This window comes from Apium graveolens, chromosome 10 (assembly GCF_009905375.1).
Source record: "Apium graveolens cultivar Ventura chromosome 10, ASM990537v1, whole genome shotgun sequence".
NCBI lineage: Eukaryota > Viridiplantae > Streptophyta > Magnoliopsida > Apiales > Apiaceae > Apium > Apium graveolens.
This window is the reverse complement of record NC_133656.1, coordinates 186,481,071-186,496,379: the sequence shown is the minus strand read 5'-3', so window position 1 is coordinate 186,496,379 and position 15,309 is coordinate 186,481,071. Positions and strand designations below refer to the sequence as shown.

At 34.7% G+C, this 15,309-nt stretch overlaps 1 protein-coding gene across 1 annotated transcript; it reads left to right on the top strand.

Annotated features, from left to right (window-relative positions):
- Window positions 1–13,557: 13,557 nt before the first annotated feature.
- On the top strand, window positions 13,558–14,692 carry LOC141693824 (ethylene-responsive transcription factor TINY-like). The gene has a single exon (XM_074498992.1). It carries the CDS (start codon window positions 13,840–13,842, stop codon window positions 14,584–14,586), a length of 747 nt encoding a protein of 248 aa, XP_074355093.1. The 5' UTR covers window positions 13,558–13,839; the 3' UTR covers window positions 14,587–14,692.
- The last annotated feature ends 617 nt before the right edge of the window (window positions 14,693–15,309 follow it).

The following is a 15,309-nucleotide window of genomic DNA, read 5'->3' as shown; positions in this document are numbered from 1 at the left end:
TCTCTTCTCACCTCATTCATTTCTACTCTCTCGATGGATATTGTTCATCCGTCGAGTAGTGATTGTATCCCGACGGATAAGCTTAACAGCAGTTATCCGTCGGATAGCATTACCACTCACTCGACAAAATATCACTTATCCGTCGAGTATCTCTGCACAACTTCAAACTTCAATTATTTCAAGTGCAGAAGACTTAGTGGTTGTACAGTCACTCTTAGGACTGAGAGAGGAGAGTGTATTGAGTGAGAGACTGGGTTGCTCTTAGGTAAAAGGAGAGGAAAAAAGTGAAAATCAGCAATCCATTTATTTAAGATTGGAAAAAGTGAGTGAGAGGAGTCCCACCTTAGTAGGTGAAGGTGAGGGTGTGAGGGTGGGGAGCCAGGGTGAGACCCTGATGCAACAAAAGAGAGATTTTGAGAGAAAAGCAGGTACAGGAGAAACAAGGGTAGTTCCAGCCATCGCTAGTGACTCAATGATTGTGGATGATGCAGAAAAGGAAAGACAATTCCAGCAATATTACAAAGCTGTAATTGATAACATTTCCTTGGATGCTGACACTTTTACTCATCATGTGTCAGCCTATCAATTGTTGGCTGCTCAGGGAAATGTGGAGGCAGAACAGACTTTGAACTTAGTACACACCTCAGAATCTCTTCAAAGAGATAAAGCTGCTGTCAATAGGATGCCTTCCCAAGCTGTTGAGCCATCTGAAGAATTTGAAGTAAATTCTAATGATGATGGCTCTGTTTCTTTGGATGGAAGCATGAACTTAGGGGGAGATGAAGGCCCAAGTTCTGTTTCAGATTTACCTGAATGGGCATGGACAAAGGAATCTACACCAGGACAATTTGGTGTATCCTTGGTTAAGCAAGTTATGGCTATTCAAAAGGCCCTTCAGGAAACTTCAGATGCTGGTACCAAGGCTATTCTTCAAGCTCACCTAGACTCTCTACATCTCATGAAGATCCAGCAGTTAAGACAGAATCTGAGTGTGGATGAACACAAAAAGGATATAGCTAACTTGAAGACCTATAATTCTGAGAAGCTGGATTTAGTCATGCCATATGATACCATGCAAGATCTATTGCTAAGATTGAGGAGAGAATCAGATTCTGAAAAGAAGCTGGCCAAGCTGGAAGACAGAGTTCAAGTTATTGAGAATTCAGTGGCTATCCTTCTTCAAAATCAACAGACTCGGACAAATCTTCTCATGCAACTGGCTAAAGCACAAGGCCTAACTCCTCAACTTGATGATAACAAAAAGGGGGAGAGAGAATCAAGTAAGGGGGAGAAAGGACCAAGTGAGGGGGAGAAACTTCAAGTACAAATTAGAAAAGTAATTGTACCTTCAATTACTGTCTCCAAGCCACCAGTTGCAGATGGTATAGATCTAATTCAAGCAGCAGCAGCAAACTTGAAAGTTGCTGAAAAAGGAAAGTTGAGTTTGATCAACTGGGAGATGATTGATGAGGAGATACAGAGAAAGTTTGAGCTTGTCAAGGAGCCAGTTAAATCAGCCATCCATCACTCTCAAGTCAAGCAAATAAGTGTAAATGAGATGAGCATGAATTATCTGGAAAAAGGACAATCTTCCTGCATCTAGTCTCCAAAGGTTGAAATAATTCTAAAACCAAGGGCAAATTATCCAAAATCATCTTTGAAGAACCCCTTGGACACAGTTTATGAGACACCCAAGCCTGATGAGAAGAAGCTTCTGTCAAGGTCAATTGTCTTCTATAAAGATCCAGCTGATTCAGCTTCAAAAAAGAGAATTACTAAGATATTCAGAAATGGAAAGGAAATTTGTGTGATAGCTGGACATCCACAATTTGCTCAAGCAAAGAGAGAAGAAAAAGGCAGATTGAAGCAGGAAAAGAAGCAAGCTGCTCCAGATGCAAAGAAGACTAAACAAAAGAAAGAGCAGATTGCTATCTTGGCCAAGCTACAGGCTGTGAATTCATCTCAACAAATTCCCTCTCAACCATCTGAAACTGCTGAATCAAAGAAGAAAATTGAAGAACAGAAGAAATCCCCAAGGAAGAAAGAATTGGCTAGAAGAACAAAAGGAAACTGGATATTGTTGACAAGGAATTGGAAGATCAATTTCCTAAGGAACCCACACCAGCTACAACTCAAGCATCAAAGCCCTATGTGGTATTTGAAGACATAAGGGTGGTGGATCCCTACAGGAATATTCATGGTGAACCTATTGTGCCAAAGGATGAGCCAATAGAGTGGGATAACATACCAATTCCTAACTTCAGCTTACCAATCCTGAGCAAGCCAAAAAGGACAAAGTCAAGGGCAGTCAAGAAAGTGAAGTTGTCACCTCTCAAATCCAAATCAGTAGTTAAAGCTCAATCCAAAGTCAACAGGGGAGACTACTTGTACTTGTGTGACATCAAAGAATTTTCAGATCTAAATCTTTATCTGGATGAACTGGATGAAGTGAGGGGAATTGATGCATATAGGAACCTACCTGAAAGGTTAGTGTTCAAGTACAAAGGAGGAAGGGAGATTCAGTGGCCACTTCACAGGATTCTTCAAGAGAGCCAAGCTGTACTGATTAAAGTGTATTCATCCTTCAAGAAGAACTTTGGGTTCAATGTAACTGCAAGAAGACTAGTATTGAAGAAGATTGAAGAACTAAGGAGTATTAGAGCTAAAGATGCACTCCCAAAGACTCTAATCATTCCATACACAGGGAGAAGAGTGCATCTAAGGCCCTACTGGCTGATGGAGTTCATAGATGACAAGGGTGTGAGAAGATTCTTCAGATTAGAAGACCAATTGAGTATCTCTAGCAATGAGACTCTCTTGGAAATGCAAGAAAAGCTAGATCTCTCAGAATCTGATGAACTGGAATTCCACAGGCAGCTCCAAAATCAGATTGATGAAAACAACAGAAAACTTGGAAGAAGATCCAGATCTTCAAGAAACTAGAAAAATCTGCTCAGGCTAGAGGAGCATCTTGAAAATGACTGTGAGCCAAACCTTGTACATTTTGATTATTTGAAGCACTTTCAGTATTATCTACTTATCTTTAAAGCTGTATGTTTAGGATGTTTTGTTATCATCAAGTATCTCTTAATTTATGGCTATAATTCCAGTAGACATAAATTGGGGGAGATTGTTGTGCATATGTTGTGTACTTGATGATTTCATAAACAAAATATCTAAGTGAATTTTACTTAGTGAAATAATGTAGCACTCGACGGATAAGAATTATAGTCCCGGCGGATAACTCATTATAGTCCCGACGGATGTTAACTTATTATCCATCGAGTGAGTAGCTTATGTAATAATAAGTCCGTAGCACAGTTCTGTATACATCTTTGTATAGATTTTGTAGTAGCCTATAAGTTATGTTGACTTTAACTAGATATGCAGAGTAGGTTGATTAATTGTATATAAATGATGTCTTATAATTCTGCATAAGTGAAATGAAGTCAAGTGCCAAAATAGCTACCGACAGATGATTAACAAAGCCATCGACGGATGATCAAATGACTATCAACGGATGTTTAGCATAGCAGTCGACGGATGATCAATGAAGCCATCAACGGATGTTCAGAAAGTCGACGGATGATCATATATCCAACAGATGTTCATAAAATCCAACGGAAGATCATATAAAGAATTCAAACAACAGTTGAACAGTGAAAGCTGAGCACAGCCGTCGAGATGTATACAAATCTACTGTGGAAGCCCATTAACTGGGTAACAGAGGACGGAAAGCAGCAAAGCTTAAGACTGATAGTTTTTATATTTATTCAGTCTTTTTGACTTTGTAATTTTGGTAATATATAAACCAAGAATGTAGCAAATAGAAAGGTGTTGAGAAACACAAAAATAGAGAAATCTTTGTAAGCAAAATACTTAGCATTTCCCTGTATTCTCAGCAGTTCAATTTGTAAGCAGCTGTGAGCATTCTTGCACACAAAGTCCTCCCGATATATAATATATATCTCTGGTGGAATTGTTTAAATCCACCAGAAAGTTTTTAAAGACTCTTGTTTTTAATTACTTAAGTTTTGATTCAATTAAGTTTCTATTCCGTATTGTGCTAACCAAAACATTATATCTATATTCGAGTTGAATATTTTTATTTCGAGAAAAAGGTTCAAGAATTCCATTCAACCTCCCTTCTGTAATTCTTACTACATTATTAAGGGACTAACACTTTCTTCCTTAGTTCCACCTCGACATCCTTTAGCACCTCTTCTTCAGCCACAACTTCATTTTCTGAAACTTGAGATTTTTCGGGGCTTGCAAGCTTCCCAAACCTCAATGTAATTGCCTTAACCTGCTCTTTTGCTTCCCTCTTTCCTGGAACTTCTGTGTCACTAGGGAGTGTACCAGGTTGTCGATCCAACAAAGCATTGATAAACTTCCCAATTTGATTCTCTATAGTCTTGATAGAAATCGCTTGACTCTTGCACATGAGCCTCAACTCCCCCAATTCAGATTTTTCATTAGATTGACTTGTACTTCCATGCGGTAGTGGTTGAAGTTGGAGTTGTTGTCTTGGTGCATATTGCGGTTGTCGAAAACCAGGAAAGTTGAATTGCTTTGCTGCATAGTGCTGATAAGGCTGTTACACCGCATTCTGATTGTTGCTCCATATGAAGTTAGGATGATTGCGGTTGTTGGGATTGCGGTTGTTGGGATGATAAGTTGCTGGAACTGGTTGCTGCGACCTCTGAAAGTTGCTTATAAACTGAGCTAATTCACTAGAAATAATACACTGCTCAGTTTCATGCGCATCTGCACAAAGCTCACAAACACTTGTGATCTGATTAACCCCATAATTAGCCAACGAATCCACCTTCATCGTTAAAGCCTTAAGCTGAGCAGCTAAAGAAGTAGTTGTATCCACCTCCAGAATTCCTGCTACCTTGCCTTGAGGTAGTCTCTGAGTTGGGTTCTGGTATTCATTAGCAGCCATCAGTTCAATCAACTCACAAGTTTCATCGTAGGTCTTAGCCCATAAGGCTCCACCTGATGCTGCATCGAGCATGGGTCTAGACTGTGCTCCCAAACCATGATAAAAGCAGTTGATAATCATCCAGTCAGACATCCCATGATGAGGACACTTCCCAAGCATCTCCTTATAATGCTCCCAAGCTTCACATAAAGACTCTCCCGATTGGTGCGCAAATTGAGTAAGAGCGTTACCGATTGCAGTTGTCTTTGCCATAGGGAATAATTTAGTAAGAAACTTATGAGAAAGATCTTCCCAAGTAGTGATAGAACTTGCTGGTAGAGAATGCAACCAGCACTTAGCTTTATCCCTCAGAGAAAATGGGAAAAGCCTCAGCTTAACAGCATCTTTAGAAACATTGTTGAATTTAAAAGTGTCGCAGACCTTGATAAAATCTCTAATATGCATGTTAGGATCTTCCGTTGGAGAACCCCCAAACTGGACTGAATTCTGCACCATCTGAATCGTGCTAGATTTGATTTCAAAAGTATTAGCCGTGATGGCTTGTCTAACAATGCTAGATTGAATATCATTAATCTTCGGTTGAGAAAAATCCATCAAAGCTTTTGAATTCACTGCTGGTTCTCCCATTACAACAAAAACTTCTTCTTCAACTTTTTCCTCAACAAAGACTTCTTCTTCAAGAACTTCTTTTTCCTCACGAAATTGAGAACGTGATCGCATACACGCTCTCTGGAGTACCTGAAACACAACTAATACCCTTGTAAGTAAGATATCCGAGTCAGTGAATTTTAACGACCGCTGATGTCAAGCACATAAGCTAAATTAAACACCGAGTCCCCGGTAGCGGCGTCAAAAACTTGTCAAGGCGAAAACATGCGCTAAAATTACATGCAAGTATACGCGTTCGGAAGTAGTATAAGATATAAATCAGATTTGTACCCACATAGATTCTTTTTAGTTAATTTAAGATTATGCACCTATGCAACAATGGTATGGCTATCGCTCAATGCTAAGATAATAACAAGTTGAGATGTTTATAACTAAGATTAAACTAACATGCAATTAACTAAGAATAAAAGTAATTGAATTAACTATATGAGACAAACATGGGATTCTAACTTCATTAAATACTTCATTCAAAGTCATTGTTCTTAACCTTAGCATGCAATGGTGATGACTACTAATAAGATAATACAGAACTAGTAAACGCCAACTTTCATTGTACTAATACCCTACTACTAGACATCCACAAAAGAGATAAAAGATAAGTAGACACCAATTATGCTTAGACCCTATATATCTATAAAATTTGAAAACATAACGGTTTAATGCACAAGTTATCTATCGTGAATACATAGGGCAAGTAAGATGGTTAAAATTACCAATGAATCATGCATAGCAATGATACATGAACCTATGCTAGCATGGCAAGTTCTAAACCTCTATATTCACTTTTGCTTCAATAGAGATTAACACGCTATCTTATATATTAGCTACGCACATAAGACGAATAAGCACAACCAATACTAGGATATCAATCAATCACCACACACCAAGATATTGAAACAAATTAATTATAGAAATCCATAAGTAAATCCGTTACAACCCCACGATAACGATTAGTTCATAACCGAACTCATCGTCACCATGGGTTCCAATGAAAGCATGGTATAAAAAACTAGATCTTTATTAACTAAATAATAATCAAAAGTACGTTAACAAGAGTGTAAGGTTCAAAACGAATAAGAAAATAAGCATCCAACGTTACAACTTAAGCAAAGAATTACAAGTAAAAACAAGATCTTTATCTCCTTCATTGTATTGTGCTATTAGGTCTTTTTACTGTTCTCTCCTTCTTCTCGTTGTTATCAAAAACGTCTTCAAAAGGTTTTATATATAAGCCCAATACGATCTGGAGTCTGAAAAATCATTATTATATTCCAATTAGGATTCTGCAATCCCGACCCAGCGTGGCCGCCCCGCATACCACCGCAGGCGCGCTCGCTTTCTAACAAATGGGCACGGCCGCTCCCAAGACTAGCGCGGCCGCCCTGATCTTCTGGAAATTCTGATTTTTCTTGTTTCCTTGACTTCAATTGCTGGTTTCTTTCGTGCTAACTCCCGAGACTCCATCCCAACACCCTTGTAGCATATAAACAATGTAAAATTTATTTTTTCTTCCAAATATAACTTAAAATGTAAAACATTACAAAAACAAATAAAAAATACAAGTAACTTGAGTACAAATCACCAATTCGAGTTTTTACGAAGCGTTCTAAGTGGATATAAATTCGACTTATCACCTGCGGGTGGGGATTATTTATGGACTCATTCTTCAAGGGTTCTTCTTTTTTGTTGTAATTGCCAGAATTAACAGGAATGAAGAAGTACAGAAGAAGTACGGATTCCTCTGGCTTCAGTTGTTCATTATAAACTAACTTCATTGATCCCTAGCTCCTCAGTTTTATTTAATATGCCCTGATTGATATATAGTCATAGTTCTAATGGCAGTCTTCTTATCTTTCTTTTAGGAAATAAAGGCCAAAGATAGAGTTTTTGATTCCAATATTCCAGTTGACATAATCTCGTGACACACTCTGTGATTTTTTTCTTTACACTCCCTGTTTGATATTCATCTAATTTTTCAGTTGTATCTCTCGAGATTGACAACTAATTTCTCCTAACATTGATATTTTAAAAATATTGTAGGTAGTGTCTGAGAAATCAAAAGATAGTGCTGGTGGTCCATGGCAATTTGTTAGATTGATGTCCCTGTTTGATGCTCCGAGTATACTAGCTACAATAGGCATAAAAATGTAGTAGTTTTGAAAATTATGTTTGTGATTTTCTTGTTGTATACTAAATTTTTTTGAATTAGCTTGGTAATGATAATTAATGTTTGAATTATTAAATATGATAACATTTGTTGCTTCTATTTTTTGCATTTTTAAGTAGACCTACGAAGACATCGATTTCAAACTGATGTAAAAAGCGCATTCCCTGCACCTACGAAGACATCGATTTCAACGTAGTTAGACATCAGTTCACACATGATGTATATTAAGTAGACACCGTCTAAAAATGATGTCTATGTACATATTAGACATCAGTTGTGAATAAGGAACAAATGTTTAGGGTGACAGTTTGCAACGATTCTGGGTCGATGTGAAAACAAATGAACTGATGTCTGTAGTGATATTTCACATCAATTTTGGACCGATGTGAAAAAATATACTTTTTTCTACACCCACATAGACATTGGTTTTGAAGAAAATGAACTGATATTTGTTGACCTTTTTCTAGTAGTGCTTAAAGTTATCCTGCTTATTTGTTAAGGCGAGCCTAATTATGGACTCAACTGACATACTTAAAGAGGGCGTGCCCTTTCCTTTTCAGGAATATACTGTTTGGATTATTGTATCTTTTAACCTAATTTCATTCAATTGACCCAAATTTAATCCAAATAATTCTTATATCAAATTTTGGACATAATAATATCCATTCATTTTTTATCTTTAAACGGAAAACATTCGTGTTTAAAATTTATAGCCTGGGCGACTTGTATGTAGCCATTCCCACAAGAACAATGAAGTCAGATTTAATTATACCATACATGAAAAGAAAAACATTTATTTACTAATTTTTATTTAGAAACATATTATTGACCTATGATTAAAATTTATACCCTTGGCAACTTGTATGTAGCCATAACAAACCATGAAAGGTAACTGGTAAATAATTGCATACTTACGTGATGCTTTAAACAAAATTAGCAAGAACTTAATATATTTAAAACGAGTTATATCTGTCTTAAATATTGAAAATAAAGTTTATTTAATATATTTAATTTAAGCCTATTTAAATACTATTCAAACTTGCGTCAAGGTTTGCAGCGGATCCTCTTGAACACTGGGTGGCGGATCCTGCCCCATGACAAAGATATATACTTTTAATTACAAGTGGAACAACGTGTAGTTTGGTGGAATTCACACATGGCACATATACTTTATAAAATTATTTAACTTCAAAAATTAGATTATAAGAGAAAGAGAAAATTATATCCCGACAAAAGTAATTTGGTTAATATTAAATATCCTTATATTTTATTTTTCTTATTCACCAAAATGTCATATTTACAAATTCTTTCAACTCGCTTAGCTATAATCCTAAAAATATTGTTTCACTATTTAAACACGGTCAGCATTCTTATTTTTAACAAGTATCCTACCACCATATCCCCCGAACAGAACAAGTGACCCTTATTTTCCATAAGTTTTGAAACAATGACAATTGACATCCCGTAGAAGTGCAAGTGAGCTTCCACCCCATTAAGAAATGCTGGGTAATGTACAATATAATTGAGTTATGTTTTTACATTAATTGTACTATATACCAACACAATCACACACGCACATGTTGAATAGATACCACCGGGGCATTGCTAAATAAGCCACCAATTGTTACATATGTAAAAAAACATTGTCCATGTGACCAATTAGGGGATAAAGTGTGGTGATTGAGTTTAAGAATCAATTTGATGATTTACTAATATCTTGCATATATAATTAATCCCCAGTTGGTAATAACACAATATCGTGATTTGTTAATATACAGCTTTAGTTTTGATTGATTAGTACGATACCATCGTAAAACTTAAACTATTTGATGCCATTTTTTAAGCCAAATATGATCAACTAGAACAACAAAAAGTTATTTTACAAGAAGAACATATGACAGCCAAAATGAATTTAAAACATTAGACTAATTATATTTACTGTAACCTGAATTGTTCAAATATGTTTATATTTAGGGCGTGGAGTTTCTAAATGTAACAATAATTTTTTTTTATATTAATGTAATCACATTTATCGAAGGTTTTACACGTACAAATGTAAATTATAATTATAAAAAGAGTTCCATGCAGATCCCAAGTAGTATAGTATTGATTTTATAATAATTCTATTTTGTTATATAATGTTAACAAGATTGAACAATTACTTTTTTTGTTATAAAGTGACCAATTCAAATAACATTTGAAATTTTGCATATTTACTTATTTTTACAAGATATTTACATCTCCACAATTAGAATTTTAATTTAACATTTAAATATTGTGAATTTGAGGTGAGTAATATATATTTATTTATTTTTATCTAGATAACCCACAGCCGCTACCTTTCGGATGCGTACTAGGTAAAACCTACAGAATCACGCAATAACCTGCAAATCACGTGAATCAAGATAAATCACATTAAGCGATAGGCTCTGACTCATAAATTCCCCTCCAGTGGGATTCGAAACCAAGAGGATAGTTATAAAAATTTTCTATTGTGACATTAAAATTTTATTATTATATATATATAAGTTATTCTCCGAGGGAGAGCCGTTCTATATAGAGAATCGTGGATAACCATTTATTCAAATATATAATATCATCATAAATTATAAAATTTTATTTCAAAAAATATAAAATTCGATGCTAATCAAGAATAATAATTATATTTGAATATAATAAAATATTTAACAATTAAAATTTTAAAAAAAAATTGGTTATAAATTTAATTCTATAGTGGAATACTTTTGAATATGTTTGATTATACTGTCATTTTACTACAAACCAATTCAAACTATTTTATTAAATTTCTTTGATCTTTTAAATAAAAAATTGTGTAACTTAATTTTTAACTTGATAATTAAAATTTGTAAATATATATGATAAAAATGAAACAAAATTTATATTTTATATTTTTTTAATAATAATTTATATAAGATAGCCCTTCATGATACCTATATATATACACCTATATATATGTGTATATATATATATTGTATTTATATAGGTCTTAACTTAAACCCTAATTTTTAATTATTTAAGATCTGAGTTAATAGAGCCATTTTACTATCTGGAATTTATTTATACGAAAGTGCACTGAGTAATTGGTGAATTATTGAAGGTGATGTTACATTTATATTGACGGAACCAACTCATTTATGAGTTTCTTAATTGATTTTCAACTGCAACTATTTCAATGTCCATATGAAATTTCACTTGCCCTGGCCCAGCCTCCAAAATATAAATCTAAAAAATTGGAATATTTTGATAAATAAATAAGCATACATTGTCATTTTTGGGATATAAAAATATTATTTTCTGAGCAAGTTTTTTATTTCCGAGAACAAAAATTGAGTGAAAATATCAAAATGTCCCATGTCATTCACAATAAACTTCCCCTTAAAAGATTAAACAAGGGTAATTTGATAATTTCACGCTCCATTACCTCGAAAAGAAAAAAAATACTCCGAAAATAACATTTCCCTTGATATATTCTAATTATATAACTGTAATTTAAATTTAAATACTACATAGTTATACAATTGAATTTATATTTTTAACCATTGTACTATCCTATTGAAAACTTTAAAATAAAATTTTGTGGGTCTCTCTGCATTGTCCCAAGAGATGATACTCATATATAAAGAACTTTGATAATTCAATCAGTTGTGCTTGAAATTTTAGGGGCTTACCATCTTAAAATCCTAGATTATACTCGATTCCAAATGGATGTTATGTTTTAAGTAGGGTTTGATGACGGTGAAAATTTTGAATGAAGTGCAACACTGGTTGTATGTGTTTTCTTGATTATTTGAAAGTGTTTTGGCTTTTGAAACTTAATCGCTAGAGTTGAATCTGTAGTCATAAAAGACTGAATGTAAAGATACAAGTAATTAATCAAAAACTCACTTGATTAATATTAAATCAATTTTTTTTTGTGTTACAAATCCGTGTTCTTAAAAATAAAAACTCAGTTACTTCTCTTGATAGAATACAATATTTTTTAGATCTGTTTCGTTACACCTAAATAAAGGACCCGTAACATGTTTTATAGACTAAAATGTACTAACATAAATTCTAAAGTTTATTTGTCCATTTCCATTTTAAGTGTAGCAAATTTTTATACAATCTAACATGTCTGTCACACTCCTTTGTCCAATTCATCTTGACCCTTAATCTTGCATTCTACAAGCTGTATTTGTAGACTTTCCAATTCAGTGATAGAATTGTTTGTTGACTGATAATCTTGGATCTTAAAATTGTCCGTATTCTAAATTTTGAGGCTGTTGTCGAGATCTAATTTACTGTATTAGAAGTCACATATCGATATGTGAAATGACTTATCGATATCTCTACTTCTCTATAAGTATTATGACTTGTCGAGATCTCCAGTTCTTTATAAGTAGAATGACTTGTCGATATCTCTAGTTCTTTTTTAACTTGTCGATATCTCTGGTTCTTTTTTAACTTGTCGATATCTCTAGTTCTCTACAAGAAGATTTTGACTTGTCGATATCTTTAGTTCTATATAAGTAGATTTTGACTTGTCGGTATCTCTAATTTTCTACATGGACTTTTTGACTTGACGATATCTTGACTTCTCTACAAGCAGATTGACTTGTCGATATCTCCTTGGACTTCTCTACAAGTCATTTCTGACTTCTCGACATACATCTCTATACTTTTTAATATGTGACTTAGAACATTTTTAAAAAAATAACATTATTCAAATCCAAACTTTTATATTTCTCTCTGAGTCATGATTATGATTGATCTTTTTTCAGAATTTATTCTTTAGTTTGATGGTTGTTCATAGAAAAATTATCTAGTCTAATCCTCTTACCATTTTTACATACTCATGAAACACAATTACAAAATACAGTAAAATTATCATACAACTATTTTGATGATTTTCGGAATGATTTAGTTCTGTTATGTACAGACATGTTTTGCACAACACATGTGCTATGTTAACAATATTAGTCTAGGTTCGCTTAAATTAGATAAGATGTATTATTAAAAAATGATAATATGGAGAGGACAAAAATTGGAAAGTACAGTGGACATTTGCCATGAGTAACACGGAGCACTAAACTAGTATTTCTTTTCTCGGATAAAAATTACAATCAATCGGTGGTAGGTAAATACTTTCACGAATTTAGAAAGTTTTACATTTATGTGTCACTCATCTACAAACTGAAAATAAAAAACAACAATAGTAAAATTGCATAGGTTTTTTCCTCTGACGCACACGGTTATTAGCTACAAACAGTAATCATGTACGTACCACTATGTCATTGTGCATGTATGTAAGTATGCAAGTATTGTCGACAGGAACGAATGATTGATTAAAGTTTTACACAAAAAGACTGTATACTACTTTCCAGTAGGACAAGTTACTACAAAACTTGGATTGTATTTTTGTGTGTATATTTGTCCCATACGAAATGTACAAATTCTACTTTACATTTTCTTACTAGTGACAGCTGTTATCTTTACCACTGTGGTATGGTAATAGTGTAAAGGAGATTGCCGTACCTGTTTGTACTTTTTAATCATTCCTTTTTTATGAATACATCAGAGCCGCTGATTTTCACTACTGCTAATTCAGTAGTTGTATATTTGTGTACCCTATGGACCCAGCATTACTTTTGGGTCAAATGCCGGGTGGGTTGCGTGTGGTTCTTTTAAGTTGGTGCTCCATCTTTCTCATTCATCACTTAAGCCCCCCCCCCCCTCTCTTCTATTTCCTATATATAGCCCACACACACTTCTACACTATACATGTAGCTAAACTTGTCAATTGAGTATCTAATCATCTTCTCCTTGTCACTTTGTATCATTTCCAAACACAAACTTACATACTCACTCATTACCCTCACATTATATATTTCACCACACTCCTTTGTTCTATCTCTTTTTTGTCAAAACAACTTGCAAGTACTAATTTAACTCCACATTGCCCCAATTTTCCACTTTTGTTAAAAATCCCATTTGTAATCACTAAAGATAGTCCGTGAGTACTTTCAAAATTCTGGTTCCGTTATTATCCCGACTCATGGCTGAGCCTACAAACTCGGAGATCGAATCAAACAATAATTCATTTTCCTCTACCTCTCCATCACAATCTACTTCTTCATCAACAACAAAACGGAAATCATCGAAATCTACAGATCCAAACCCTAAACAAACCAAAAGAGCCCGTGCAACGACGGACACAAGCAACACATCAAATGGAAGCAAGCACCCTACTTACACAGGAGTAAGAATGCGAACATGGGGCAGATGGGTTTCCGAAATCCGAGAACCCAAGAAAAAAAGCCGGATCTGGCTAGGTACTTTCACAAACCCGGAAATGGCAGCCCGGGCCCACGACGTGGCAGCTCTTTCCATTAAAGGAAACTCTGCTGTACTAAACTTTCCTGAACTTGCTCACCACTTCCCCCGGCCTGTCACGTGTTCTCCACGTGACATTCAAGCAGCAGCCACAAAGGCAGCTGCTATGGAACACCTAGACCCAACATCACCTTCTATAACTTCGTCGGAGACGACGGAGGAGTCGCCGGAGGAGCTAGAAGAGATCTTGGAGCTACCGAGCTTAGGATCGAGTTACGAGTGGAGCGAGTCGAATTATGTTTATGATGAAAGATGGTTATATTCACCGGAATGGTTGCAAGGCTTAGAGGATTTTGCATTTGAAGAACAAATGGCTGCCGGTGGAATATTATTGCAGGAAAATATTAGCACTAGTAATAATAGTAATTATATTCCCACTAGCTTTGACACTTTATTATGGCAACATTAATAATACAGTAGCAATTATGTTTTTGTTTCTGTACTGCTATTCTGAGTGTCATGTGTGTATGTTTTTTCTTCAATTTAGTACAGTAATTCCTATGACTTCTCCTTTTTGTCTTGCCCGTGTAATTAGCAAAAGCAAACCTTGCTTTGAGACCATCTAAAATGGTAAGAATTTTATTTTATACTATTGGTCAAATGTAAGTTTCTTGTTCCTCAAGTTCTTTCAATCTTCCTTTCATTATTGCATCCGGTTAAGAACGTGATATTTCAATACGGTTAACGCAAAAGATATCACAACTTAATTTTCATTTCCATTGTAGGTTGAAAACACTTCTTTTAGTTCTCAACTCAAACAGGTTAAAATAAGTTTTGTAGGTACTGAAGTGAAATTCTGCTTTTTTATAGGATTGTCCAGAAGAATATCCTGCATGGTTAAAAAATTAGCAGTCACACGAAGTACATTCGTTTGTCTCACTGTATTGTAAATTTGTAATGCAACAAGTAATGTCACTCTTACCAATAAATATTAAACAATTTACCGATAAATAAATTTGTATTTATTTTTGTATGCAGGCAGCTAATTAAAGTTCAATTAAATAGCTCTGGTCCAGCTGAATATATCAATTAATTTCTCTTAAGATCTGACGTCATATTTCTACCAGCTGGCTCTTTTCTTCCATGAATCAGACAGACCCACGTGGCATCTCACTAATGTCGTCTAGGGGCA

What these genes read in the sequence shown, in the direction of transcription:
- LOC141693824 (XM_074498992.1), top strand. Translation starts at nt 13,840, where the DNA reads ATGGCTGAGCCTACAAACTCGGAGATCGAATCAAACAATAATTCATTT.